General features: G+C 40.9%; 1 protein-coding gene across 5 annotated transcripts in view; it reads right to left on the bottom strand.

The window, feature by feature from the left end:
• The window catches only part of KIAA0753 (KIAA0753 ortholog), an 86687-nt gene that overhangs the window by 68393 nt on the left and 4756 nt on the right, over nt 1–13538 (bottom strand). For 3 of the 5 annotated variants that reach the window (XM_006165136.3, XM_006165140.3, XM_027766986.1), the window contains exons 1-3: nt 13297–13531; nt 12141–12302; nt 1879–2503 (exon numbers count right to left, since the gene is read on the bottom strand). In XM_006165136.3, coding sequence (XP_006165198.1) covers nt 1879–2503; nt 12141–12233 — 718 coding nt within the window. In that variant the 5' untranslated portion in view covers nt 12234–12302; nt 13297–13531. Of the gene's footprint in view, nt 1–1878; nt 2504–12140; nt 12303–13296; nt 13532–13538 lie in introns of those variants that run through there. The other 2 variants (XM_014582795.2, XM_006165139.3) reach the window with 1 other exon arrangement.

Below are 13538 nucleotides of genomic sequence, written 5' to 3'. Positions count from 1 at the left end.
CCCTACTTTTTCCTATGCCACATATTCTGATGTACATATTTTTACTTTATCTTGTTCAATCTCAGGTTTTATTTTTTATTAAGTTTGCTTTAGGGCACATGTGCCAAAGAGAGAGGAGAGAGAGAAATGTAAGCAATCACCCCCCCAACCCCCAGAGGGGACAGTCATGCTGTAATGCCTTCTCCTTTCAGGATTTTGGGCACACACACTTGTGCCAAGCTGCCAGATCTAGGACTTGAACTAAACAATAGGCAACATGGGATTCAGCTGCCTTAATTCCTGTGCCACTGCTGACCCCATCACAGATATTTTTTAAGGAATCTTAAAATCTTCATATAACATGCATATGAGGGGACTGCAAAAAGTTCATGAAAAAAATGGAATTAAAGCATAAGTTTATTTTAGTGCAAAAACCCTGAAATTCATGCATTTTTTTATAAGCATTTCCATGCACTTTTTGAAGATTCCCCATATATGTAAGTACACATGTGCTAATCTGATTTAAAATGCAGAAGATGATTCTAGCTCTGGACTATCCTTTATTTCTTTTAGTGTGAAAGCTGGATTTCATTTCCTACTTGCTATAGTAACACCAAATTCTCCACATAGAATCCATCTTCTCTGTGAGGAAATGCAAAGGCACTGAGAAGTGGCACAAGGTAGAAACAGTACCTCACAATGGTACTACGACACTGCTTCCTGTCCAACCTGTGATCAGGTATTGTACACACCTATCCACCCTTCCTGTCACTGGTGTGCACTCATGTACACACTGCCCAAGTTAGAAGTGGTTTCACCTACAATATACCTAGTAAATTTACAAAAAGATAAAAGGAAAACATTACAGTCAGTCCTCATTTTAACAGCCTACCTGCTTAACAACCACTGGGACTTACTCCAGTAGGGAATTCTCCTTCTGAAGTTTTTGTCTCATTCTGCAGTAAGTTCACTACACAAAGCATGCAGTCACACAAGACTACATATTTCATTTATAAATTTGTACTATAATGTGCACCCATAGTATTCTAAAAATGATTATGCTAGATTTATATTGTTATGTTTTGGTGTGTCTTGACATTTTCTGGCGCCTAACTAACGTATGCCTTCTGTACAGCTAGAATTACATTATCTTAGTATGGTGTCATCTATTAAAAATTCATACCCTCTGGTGCCATGACACACAGGCTTTAAGCTCCTTGCTTATAACCAACTTGCTAAGTGACCTAGTCATAAGGGAATGCGAACATTAAGTGAGAAGTGCCTGTAGAGGACAACTTGCACTCATGCATCAGACACCTAAGATTCAGACAGCAGGCACCCCAAGTCCTAGGCTGGGCCCTTAGTCAGTTCACATGCAAAGTGCAGCCCACACTGAAGGAGTTCTTTCATGTGTCTCTGCTGGAAAGGGAACCTAGCACAGGGCACTCTCCCCAGAGAAAGACGGCAAGGCCAAACTCCAAGCCCAACCATCCTGTCATGAGTGTTTACTCTAGTGAACCTGCACATGGAGAGAGTAGGATTTGGTGGGATTTGATTGAGTGAAAAGAGTTCTGAAGAAAAGCAATTATACTATCTCACACTTAGGACTTTTGGTCAAGGCGAAGAATCAAACTTTTTTCTCTTTGGAGCTAGCAGGTAGCATGGAGGTTAAGGCACTGGATCCCACATGGTCAACTACACAGTTCAAGTCTCAGACCCAACAGTTTGAAAATTACACTGGGTCTGTGTGCATGCATGACAAAAATAACAAGAGGAGAATGAAGGTGGGATTGCTGTGTGGCCATATCCCCTAGGGTGTGATTTCTCACTTTCTTTCTCTGAAAAGTGAGAAATACACACCCTATAGGTAAAAAAGCATTAATAAACTTTTTTTCTCACCTTTTTTGGTTACCTCTTCAATTTTATGGATACAACTGCTCAATTCTCTCTGGAGTCGCTGAACTTCTAGCAGACTCTTCTGTTCACACACACTTTTGTGGTCACCTATCCTGGGAGGTGGCTGAAGTCCTGGATCACGGGTGGGTGGTGAACTCGGCACACCAACATCTGACTGCCCTGGGTAAGATGTGTATAGGTATACCTTGGCACCAGAGCTGGAAACTTCGACCTTGGATGGCTGGTGGCTGTGCTGACATGCTTCTCGACTCTTTGATTCCTTTCTTTCCACCCTGTGATCAGGTATTCTATACGTGGTATGTCCACACTGCTGAGAGCTTTGAGGCCAGCTTCCAAGATGATGTTCTTTTATGTGTTCTTCAAACTGTCTTCGTTTCACATCTCTTTTGGCTAAGTGGACAGCGTAGCTAAGTCTTTCTTCTGATATGACGGAAAATGAAACAGAATTGCTTAGGTCTGGACCAACTCTAAAATCTGAATCTTTACAAAGGTATGATTCATTGTACGAGTGCTTCAGTTTTTCGATCCTAATTGCATGTGGGCAAGAATATCGGATTGCCAAATTGCTTGAATGTGCAGGAACATTCCTGTTAAACTGCAGCTGGTTCTTTAAAAAGTAAATAAGAGTACAAATTAGGAAAATAACATATTACGTAGTTTGCATATGTTTATAATCAAGTTTCTAAAATTTTCCCCACAGATTATTAGTGCCACGAGATGTTTTTCTGTTGTACTGATAGAATCGGCCACATACCCTTGTCTACCTTGTACCTCTGGTTCTATCCTACAACCACCCAGTGCCACAATGCAGCCAAGGGCCCTTCTGCACCCCTGGATAAAGAGGATCATTTTATATAAGGGATCTGAACATCCTCAGATTCTGGAATCGATGAGGGAAGTGGGGATGGAAGTCTTAGAATCAATGCCCTGAAGATACCAAGGGGCTGTTTACTAATATGCATTGTCCTCCAAAAGTCAACTCAGAAAGCTTCAAGCAGCAATCAGTAAGTTCTCTAACTCCCTCATTATAGACTTCTGTCCTGTTTGAAAATGTCAGGCCCCAGTAACTGAACCAAGAATCCATTAGGGCTTTCCCACACAGTCAGCCAGATGTATATCATTTGAGAGTACTTCCTCAGCTCTTCCTTGGTTTTCATCTGATGGCTGGACACCTTTCATCAAGCACCTAAATGCATCTTGCTCTAAACAGTCCACTGATGTCTTCTTATGAAGGTTTAAGTTTTTGTCAGTTCCCATAATTATAAACACAAGTTTGGTTTTCCTGTGCATTTATTTTTCATTCTATTTTATTTTCTAGAGAGACTTTTGCTATAAGTGTGCATGCACTTGCTGGAGAGACAGAGACAGGGAGACACAAAGTGAGAAATCACCCACCCCATGGGTGATGGCTATGCCACAATCCCTTGTCCTCCTTTTCCTCTTGGGATTTTGGGCACACATGCACATGGCCTGAGTTTTAAATTGCTGGGTCTGGGATTCAAACCGTGGTCGACTACCTGGGAGTCCAGTGACATAAACACTATTCTATCTGCTGGTCCCTGTTTTCTTGTGCATTTAAACATAGACATGTTTTCATACTCAGGTTTTACCATTTTTCTCTTTATGCTTATCTATTTCTTCCATGTGAAAGAGACAGAAAACCACGAGTACTTCCAACAGGACCCCCCATGTCACAACCAACCCCCCAGTCTCAGTTGGCTCAGATCTTGGGCACATGGGCATACCAGGTGTGCCTAGGAAGATCCCAGATGTGAACCAGAACCTTTCCCACGTGGGTCCAGTTGGATTGCAATTGAGCCACCACCTGTTCCTTTATTAGTTTTCATGATTGCATTTTCCAAAATACAATGAATGGTCTTTTCATGCTTAACCTAACTATAATCTTATTATTTTCTTTTTTAAAGAATTGTTTTATTTAACTTTTTAAATTTATTTTAATTTGACTAGAGAGGGGCAGAGCTAGAGAGAGCAAAAGGGAAAGTAAGAAAGCAAGCTGCCAGGTCCAGGACTTAAACCACAGTCAGTCATGTGGGAGTCCAATGCCCTTAACCACCACTCCACCTGCCAGCCCCTATAAGCTTATTATTAAACACTTAGTTTATTCTAGTTTTTTCACTAATAGAAATATCACTCTAATTAATAACTGTGCATTTAGGTTTTCTTCTTAAGTTATTTCCATCAGATAAATGATCTTTCTGCAATCACTAGGTTAAAGGAAATCAAAATTTCATGTCTTTAAAATGTAAAAAAAAAATTATGCTTCCGGGATCAGCAGTTGGCGTAATGGCTATATCGCTGGACTCCCGTGTAGTTGACAGCAGCTCGAGTCCTGGACCCAGTGGCTTAAACTCATGCCAGGCACGTGTGCATGTGTGCCCAAGATCCAGAGAGGAGAATGAAGAAGGGATTGTGGCGTGGCCATCCCCCTGGGGGGTGATTTCTCACTTTCTGTCTGTCTCTCTCTGTCTTGTTTTATTTAACTTTTTAAATTTATTTTAATTTGACTAGAGAGGGGCAGAGCTAGAGAGAGCAAAAGGGAAAGTAAGAAAGCAAGCTGCCAGGTCCAGGACTTAAACCACAGTCAGTCATGTGGGAGTCCAATGCCCTTAACCACCACTCCACCTGCCAGCCCCTATAAGCTTATTATTAAACACTTAGTTTATTCTAGTTTTTTCACTAATAGAAATATCACTCTAATTAATAACTGTGCATTTAGGTTTTCTTCTTAAGTTATTTCCATCAGATAAATGATCTTTCTGCAATCACTAGGTTAAAGGAAATCAAAATTTCATGTCTTTAAAATGTAAAAAAAAAATTATGCTTCCGGGATCAGCAGTTGGCGTAATGGCTATATCGCTGGACTCCCGTGTAGTTGACAGCAGCTCGAGTCCTGGACCCAGTGGCTTAAACTCATGCCAGGCACGTGTGCATGTGTGCCCAAGATCCAGAGAGGAGAATGAAGAAGGGATTGTGGCGTGGCCATCCCCCTGGGGGGTGATTTCTCACTTTCTGTCTGTCTCTCTCTGTCTTTCTGGAAAGAGCACGTACCCTATAGCAAAAAAATCTCTTCAAAAAATGATGCTTCCTCCTTGCTCTTTCCAGAATGGACCTGTAATAGACAAATAAATAGCCTTAGGAGAATCCCTGCCTACCAATTCAACAAATCCAGTCTTGTAATGCTTTTATCTTAGAAATGTGTCTCCCATTATCTCACAATAAATGTGTTTATATAATCATGGGCATGATAAGTCAATTTAAGATAACACCTTATGAGAAAACTTCAGGAAAGTATTATGAGGAAAAAAGTAGTTAAAAACTTCAACAGAGGGACCAGCAGATGGCATTAATGGTTACATCGCTGGACTCCCACAAGTTGACCGCATTTCGAGTCCTAGACCCGATGGCTTGAAATTCAGGGGCATGTGTCTGGCATGCCGAAAACCCTGAGAAGAGACTGGAGAAGGGACTGCGGCGTGGTCATCCCAAGGGGTGATTTCTCGCTATCTCCCTGGCAAGCGCATGTGTGCGTGTGTGCCCAAGATCCCGAGAGGAGAATAGAGAAGGGACTGCAGTGTGACCATCCCCCCTGGGGGGTGATTTCTCACTTTCTGTCTCTATGTCTCTTTTTGTTTGTGTGGCGAGTGCACGCACCGTATAGTGAAAACCTCTCCAAAAAAAAAAACTTCAATAGTGAGAAAATGGTTATGTGACTGGTGCTTTACAGCCTTATTTGGAAAAAGTCTTTCTCCTAAAAGTAAAAATAACTTAAAAGAGTTTAAGAATTTGATATAAATACTAGAAAAAATATGAGTAAACGCCTCTTTAACTTGGGTATATGAAAGTTTTTTTTTTTTTTTATGAAAGGGATTTTGCAATAGGGTGTTTACATTCACCAGAAAGACAGAGAAATAGAGACAGAAATAGAGAAATCTCCCCCTCGGGGATGGCCACTTTGCAATCCCCTCTCCTCAATTCTCCCAGGATCTTGGGCATGCACACACACACACCCAGAGTGAGTGTGAAGCCACCATGTCTGGGACTCCAATTGCAATTGGCCATGTGGGAGTCCAACAAAGTAACCATTATACCATCTGCTGGTCCTGTTTTTCTTTTTTTTAAATAACTGTCAGGTTGCCTATGCTTGCTAGAAACAAATGGGGGGGAATGACCCCCCCATGGGGTGTGGTCACGCTATCATCACTTTTCCTTCATTTCTCCATCCTGCTGAGATTCTAGGCACACATGTACAAGCGTCCAGTGTGTTTTACTTTTTGTTTCTTATTTGCCAGAGAGTACGTGTGCTTGCTGGAGAGAGACAGAGAGCAAGCAAGAAAGCATGCCTAATGGTGAGTGGTCACACCGCAATCCCTTCTCTGTTTCTCCATCCTTCTGGGACTTTGGATGTATACCATATACTTGCCCAGTGTGTTTTTCAAGCTGCTGGGTCTGGATCTCAAACCATGCAACCAACTACATGGGATCCAGTTTACCACCAGGCCATGGGCTAGCCTGCTCAGTGTGGTTTTCAAATCATTAGGCCAGGACTCAAACTAACTCAAATAATCGGATCAGCCAAGGAAAGTCTTTCTAACTACTGTTCAAAATCTATACTTAATTTATTTAAAAAATAAATAAATTGTAAATGTGACTACATTAAAGTAAAAAAAAATTTTTTTAACTTCCCCCAGTCAAAAAAAAAAAAAAAAACAACAACACAGACAAACAGAAAACAACCATAAACAAAGTAAGAAAAATGAGAACTAGAAACATATTTGTAAATGCAAAGTATTATAGTATAAAGAGATCCTGGCTTAGCCATGGTGGTGCATGTTATAAGCTGCTGCTGTGTACCACCAGAGCCTTGTAGAAAGGTCCAGGAGTTGGATCCCAGGTCAATCTGAACACACTGGGCATATTTAAAAGTACTCATGATCCTGGTTAACAGGCTGAGAGAGGACTGAAATGTGCCAAGATCTTGTTGGGGAGGGTCACTGTATCTCTCTCTCTCACTAAACAAATAAACTTTTTTTTTAAGAGGTTTTTGCCTTAGGGCACATGTACTCTCTGGAGAGACACAATGAGAGGGAAAGTGAGCAATTACTCCAGGGAGGATGGCCATGCCTCAATCCCTTCTACTCTACTCACCTCCTGGGATCTTGGGCACACATGCATACATGCCTGGCATGATTTTGAAGCTACTGAGTCTGGAACTTGAACTGTGGAGCCATGTGGCAGTCCAGCAACATAACCTCCATGCCATCTGCTGGTCCCAGTAAATAAACTTTTTTAAAAAGTTATCTTAAAAATTGAGTTAAAAAATGAACAAAACTCAATGGAAAATGTGGGAGAATGTATGAATAGACAACTTACCAAAAAAAGATACAGGGCTGGAAATTGGATGGAAAGAATAGAACGAATGGGATAATAAACAACACTTTTCCAAATTTATCTTTTTGTCCAAGTATAATTGAAACCATGTTAATGTTGCCCACATACATGAGATACAGGAAGGAAGGAAAAAGAAATGAATGAAAGGCATAGAGGGAAGAAAATAAATAAAATCCAAAAGGAGAAAAAAAATCCTAAAAATGAATGCTAACAGAAACCAGTGAACCAAATTGAATTTCAAATGAATAATATAACCTTACTATAAATGTGGAAAAAAAAATTAACCTAAGTAACTTTTTAAAAAATTGTATTATTATTATTATTATTATTATTATTACTATTACTTGACCAGAGAGAGCTACACAGAGACAGAGAGAGAAGTGAGAAAGCAGGCTGCCATGTCCAGGACTTGAACCCTGGTTGGCCACGTGGGAATCCAGCATCTTTAACCACACCTCCTGCTGGCACCACAGGTAACTTCTGAACACAGCATCTGAACTATATACTCTCAGGTTACAGACAGAAGTACTCTGGATATCAAACTAATTTGTAGAGTTTTTTCTCTTTTTTTTTTCCTGCAGAGACAATAAACGCAATTTTGAAACAATTTTTTGAACTTGTAAGATTGAGCAAAGAAGTAAATATATTGTGGATGGCAGCGGCCGGGTTTCATGCTATTGGACAAGAGAGATACAAACACGGATTGTTGGATTGGAAGTAAAGATCTGTACAAACTCACAGGTTTTAATATAAACATACAGGCAGCTAGACTGACAGACACACAGAAAGGAGAGAAGGAGAAAAGGAATAAGGGAAAGAAGAGAGTTAGATGTGAATATATGTGTGCATGCACGCACACAAGTTTATACATCTGTTTTCCAGTTCTGTCCTCTAAGAGGGCTAGAAACAATGGCACTCCAGTATCAATGAGCATATAAAGTACCCAGATATTGATTTCAAAATTGTATTCTCTACTAAAATGATAAAAACTCCTCAGATAAATGGCTATTCCATGGGACCAGCAGATGGCGTAATGGCTACATTGCTGGACTCCTATGTAGCCAACCATGGTTCAAGTCCCGGACCCGGCAGCTTAAACTCATGCCAGGCACAAGTGGATGCATGCCCAAGATCCCAAGAGGAGAATGAAGGAGAAGGGACTGCGGCGTGGCCAACCCCTCCACCCCCGGGGGTGATTTCTCACTTTCTGTCTCTCTTTCTCTTTCTGGCGAGCGCATGCGCCCGATAGCAAAAACCTCTCCAAAACTAACTAACTAAGTAAATAAATAAATAATATCAGCACACAGACTGAACTGACAGCATGTACCTCCTAATGATTCCCTGAGAATTACCCAACACCACCTCAGTGTTTCCCTAGCCAAATGTGTATAAACTGGAATTATGAGAAGAGATTGGACAAATTCAAATTGAAAGCAAAATCTTTAAATAACTGGTCTATGATCAATGTCACAAAATACAAAAACGGATTTAGAAATTTTGTTCGTTTTTAAGAAATATGTAAGTACTTAGGGATAAAAGAACATCATTCTACAACTTACTCTTTAAACAGTCAAGAAAATAGCGTACACGAATAGAGAAAAGTGAGAAAAACAGAGAAAGAAGATCCTGTCTGCAGTATAATGTTAACATTTGGGGAATCTGGGAGAAGAGTATCCAGGGATTCTATGTACTATTCTTACAACTTTTCTGTCAGTATGAAATTGTGCCAAAAGTTTTTTTTTCTTCCCCTTTGTATATCACAATGAGGTTTATCTATTGACAGACACCCAAAAGAACAGCCAACATTTAAGAAATGCCAAGTGCTGGCAAAGACGTGGAGCAACTAAGGCTCACATTGTCAGAGGAATGTAAAATGGTACCGACTACTTTGTAAAGATAAAATTATTTGTTATAAAACTAAGTATATACCTACCCAGTAATTTTACTCTTAAATTAATTTACCCAAGAGAAGTAAAAACATGCTCATAAAAAGATCTATACAAGTGTTCACAGCATGAGGGCTAGACGGTGGTGCAGTGGTACAACAAGACCGTCTGCAAGGCTGATCCCAGGGGAAGGTTGCAGGTTCACATCCAAAGACCTCCCTGTATATGCTGGGCATGATGTGCCCATAATCTAGGACTGCCCGAGGCTGGGGGTAGATCACAGTGTCAGGACCTAGTTAGGGGTGCTCATTCTCACTTGTGGACAAAATAAATAAATAAATAAATGTAAAAAAAAAAAAGTTCAAGCAGCTTTATTTATAATAACTTCAAACTGGAAACAGCCTATGTGTCCATCGGCTGAAGACTGGATAAACATAAACTGTTTGTTTATACATACCATAGTATGTGGTGTGCTCATACTACGCAATTAGTAAGAAGAATGGAAAAGAAACAAACTACTGATATAGGTATGCAACATAGATGAACCTCAAAACTGACATCTAGTGAAAGCTTTACATAAAAGTGTACATACTACATGATGCCATTTATATGAAGTTCTAGAACAAGCAAAACTAATACATGTAGAAACAAATCACAACAGTGGTTGCCTCTGGAGGGCAGGGATGGCGTATAACGTTCTAGAATAAAAGAAATGGTTTGTATTTTTTTTTAAGATTTATTTATTTACTTAATTCCATTTGTTATTGTTTTTTAATTTGACCAGAGAAAGACAGAGAGAGAGAGAAAGGGAAAGCAAGCCACCAGATCCAGGAATTGAACCATCATTGGCCATGTGGGAATCCAGTGACTTTAACCACTACTCCACCTGCCAGCTCCGATGATTTGTATCTTGAAAGAGGTATCAGTTACACAGCTGTACGCATTTGTTACACATCTGTATACATTTGTCAAAATTCAGCAAATGTCGGGACCAGCAGTTGGCATAATGGCTATGTCGCTGGATTCCCATGTAGTCGATCGTGGTATGAGTCCCGACCCGTTGGCTTAAACGAGAGGAGAATGGAGGAAAAGTTTTTGCAGCATGACCTTCCCCCCTGGGGGGTGATTTATCACTTTCTATCCGCTTTTTCTCTCTCTCTGTCTTTCTGATGAGCGCATGAGCCCTATAGCAAAAACCTCTCAAAAAAAAAAAAAAACAGCAAATGTGACAATTTGTATGCTCCAATTAATTTCTGATACAAAACTTATGTCACAAGGAAAAAATGAATAAACAAAAAGTAAATTCTAGCATACAATAAGCACATAGCAGTTAGGACATTCCTATCTGCAACTGACCTTAAGATACATGTGCCAGGGGACGAGCAGTTAGCATAATGGCTAGGTCGCTGGACTCCCATGTAGTCGACTGTGGTTCGAGTCCCGGACCCGGTGGCTTAAACTCATGCCAGGCGCACAGGCGCATGTGCATGCGTGCGTGCCCAAGACCCCAAGAGGGGAATGGAGGAGAAGGGATTGTGGCATGGTCATCCGACCCCTGGGGGGTGATTTCTCGCTTTCTATCTCTCTGTCTTTCTGGAGAGCCCACGCCCCCTATAGCAAAAACCTCTCCAAAAAAAAAATTAGATACATGTGCCAAACCTCTCCAAAAAAAAAAAAAAGGATACATGTGAGAAAAAATAAGATGGACTGGGCTAGCTGGTGGCAGGCAGTGAAGGCAACTAGATCCCTCATGGCTGACCGCACAATAAATCCTGGACCCAGCAGCCTGAAATCATGCCAGATGCACATGCACGTGTGCCCGAAATCCCAAGAAGGGGATTTTGGGAGAAGAGACTGGGATGCAGTCATATCCCCTGGTGGATACTTTCTTACTCCCCTCATCCCCACCCTCCTCCTGCAAGTGTATGCACCCTCGAGCACATTTTAAAAAAGAAAAACAGATGGATTGACGGATGGATCTCTTGAGGGATAGATCAAAGAAAAGATATACAAATAAACAAATACAGTGAAATACTGATGGATTCTAGTTGTTCACTGTAAAACCACTTCACTGTGTGCGTGAACATTTTCATAAGATGACTTTGGGGAAAAACATATTTTTAGGACAAGTGAGTAAAGTTGAATAAAGACAGGTTATCAGACAACATTAGGGACTTCTTTTTTGTCCCTTTTCTTAGGTATGATAATGGTATTATGATTAAGTAGGAGAGGTTGTTTTGTTTTAAGAGAGGTTTCTGCTATAAGAGCATGTACACTTACTGGAGAGACAAAGAGACAGAAAGTGAGAAATAACCCCCAGGGTGGGGTGGCCACACCACAATCCTTTCTCTTCCATTCTCCTCTCGGGATTTTGGGCAGGCACACACACACACCTGGCGTGAGTTTTAAGCCGCCAGGTCAGAGACTCAAACCTCAGTCGATACATGGGAGTCCAGCAACATAACCATTACACCGTCTGCTGGTCCTGAGTAGGGCAGTTCCCGCCCCCCCAAGATTTTCTTTTATTTTAGAATTATTTTATTTATCTTTATTTATTTATTCTTTATTTTAATTTGACCAGAGAGGGACAAAGAGAGAAAGAGAGAGAGAGGGATGGTGGGAAAGCAAGTCATCAGGTCTGGGACTCAAACCATGGTCGGCCAGGTGAGAGTCCACTGCCCTTAACCACCACGTTACCTGCCAGCTCCTAGGGTAGTTATTTTTAAGAGAAGTATTCTCAAATATTTAGGCATGAAGTGTCATGTCTGCAATTTACTTCAGAATGGATCTGCAAGAATTTTACAGAAACAGGTGGTTGGGTAGACAGAAAAACAGGACAAATTGTTAACAACTATTGAATCTAGATGACTTCAGGTGTTCACTATCCTCTTTTTTCAACTTTTATGTTTAAAATATTTCACAATAAAAAATCTGAAGGAAAAAAATTACCTGGCTGTGAAATTTACTGGGGTCACTGCCCCCATCAAGTTGGGTACTAGATAGTAGATGAACACAAGATGAAGCTGATCGGCCTGGTCCCATCACATCAGACAGTGTAGAAAAATTGTGACAGCCTAATCATCGGGCAAGTCTTCCCTCCTAAAACCATTCCTAAAATAAAACAAAGCTGTTTTTAGACCAGTGTTCAAACAAGAGAAAAAAGTTGATAAAACACAATGTTACATTCATGTAACAATATTCTAGAGGTAGACCACAGCAACCTCATGCTAAGAGTGAATGCTTAAAAACAGGTAACATTACATCCATTTACAAAAGCAACTACACTTCTGAAACTCTCATTTTCAAAAGAACAGGGGGATACTTACTATTCTATGACAATCTCTTGGGCCCTTTTCAACCTAAATTTTAAACTGTAAGCGTCTCCAGTCAGACATTATTCCAAAAACAAGAGTTGTGCTATGGCAAACTAGCACTTTCTAGCTGGGTGGTTTTATGATCATACGATCTTAGCAAATCCTAACCACTAGTCAGAAAGCAGTGTGCTTCACTCTCTCAGGACAGAACTCTGATTCTAAGTCCGCAGCGTCAGAACTCCTAAATTTAACCCAGGACCGGCCATTAACTGGCTGAATGACCTCTAAATCTTCCACTTCTCCACCTCTTCCTCGCATACATACACGCAACACACACTCACTAGGTATAGACATGAAAGCTTTCAGTAAACGGTAAAGAGCTATAGTCTTACCATCACCTCTCCCTATTCTCCAACTCCCTTTATAGACACTTTACTATCCCTGCCTGCTCTGGTGCCTATCACACACTGTCGTCTGGTTTCGTTGCTCCCCTATTGCACAGGTATATGCCTCACCTCTCCAGCTAGACAAGGTTCCTCAAAGTCTAAGGGCCTTGCCTTGCTTGTCTATATCCCACAACACAGTGCTCTGAGTACAGAGGACAATTTAACTCAACCCTGTAGCGTTCACCTGATTTTCTGTGTACTGATTTAACTGGGCAATTTATTTTCTCACAGAAAACTACACTAAATCAAATGGGAAATTCAAGGCTAAAAAAATCCTCTAAGTTTTAATAAAGACAAGTTAGTAAATTGGATCTGCTTAAAGACAAATATATTTGTCAAGAGTACCAAGGCAGCTGTCCCAGAATCCTTCTTATTTGTAGGGCTGCAGAGGCATGATCATAAAGACAGAAGGCGGCCCAAGAGTGAGGCGACCCCAGTTAGCTTGACATCGTCACGACTGGGGGCTGGAGCGGTGGAATGTGGACTGTAGACCTGGGGCATCTGCAACCTTTTCAGGCAGTGCTTCCCTCCCCGATGTTTCTACCTGTCAAAGGCCTAGCAGTCCACTCTCCCACGGGATACCCCCC

This window comes from Tupaia chinensis, unplaced genomic scaffold (assembly GCF_000334495.1).
Source record: "Tupaia chinensis unplaced genomic scaffold, TupChi_1.0 Scaffold143814_1, whole genome shotgun sequence".
NCBI lineage: Eukaryota > Metazoa > Chordata > Mammalia > Scandentia > Tupaiidae > Tupaia > Tupaia belangeri.
Note: the sequence above shows the minus strand (reverse complement) of the source record. Positions and strands in the feature narration are given on the sequence as shown.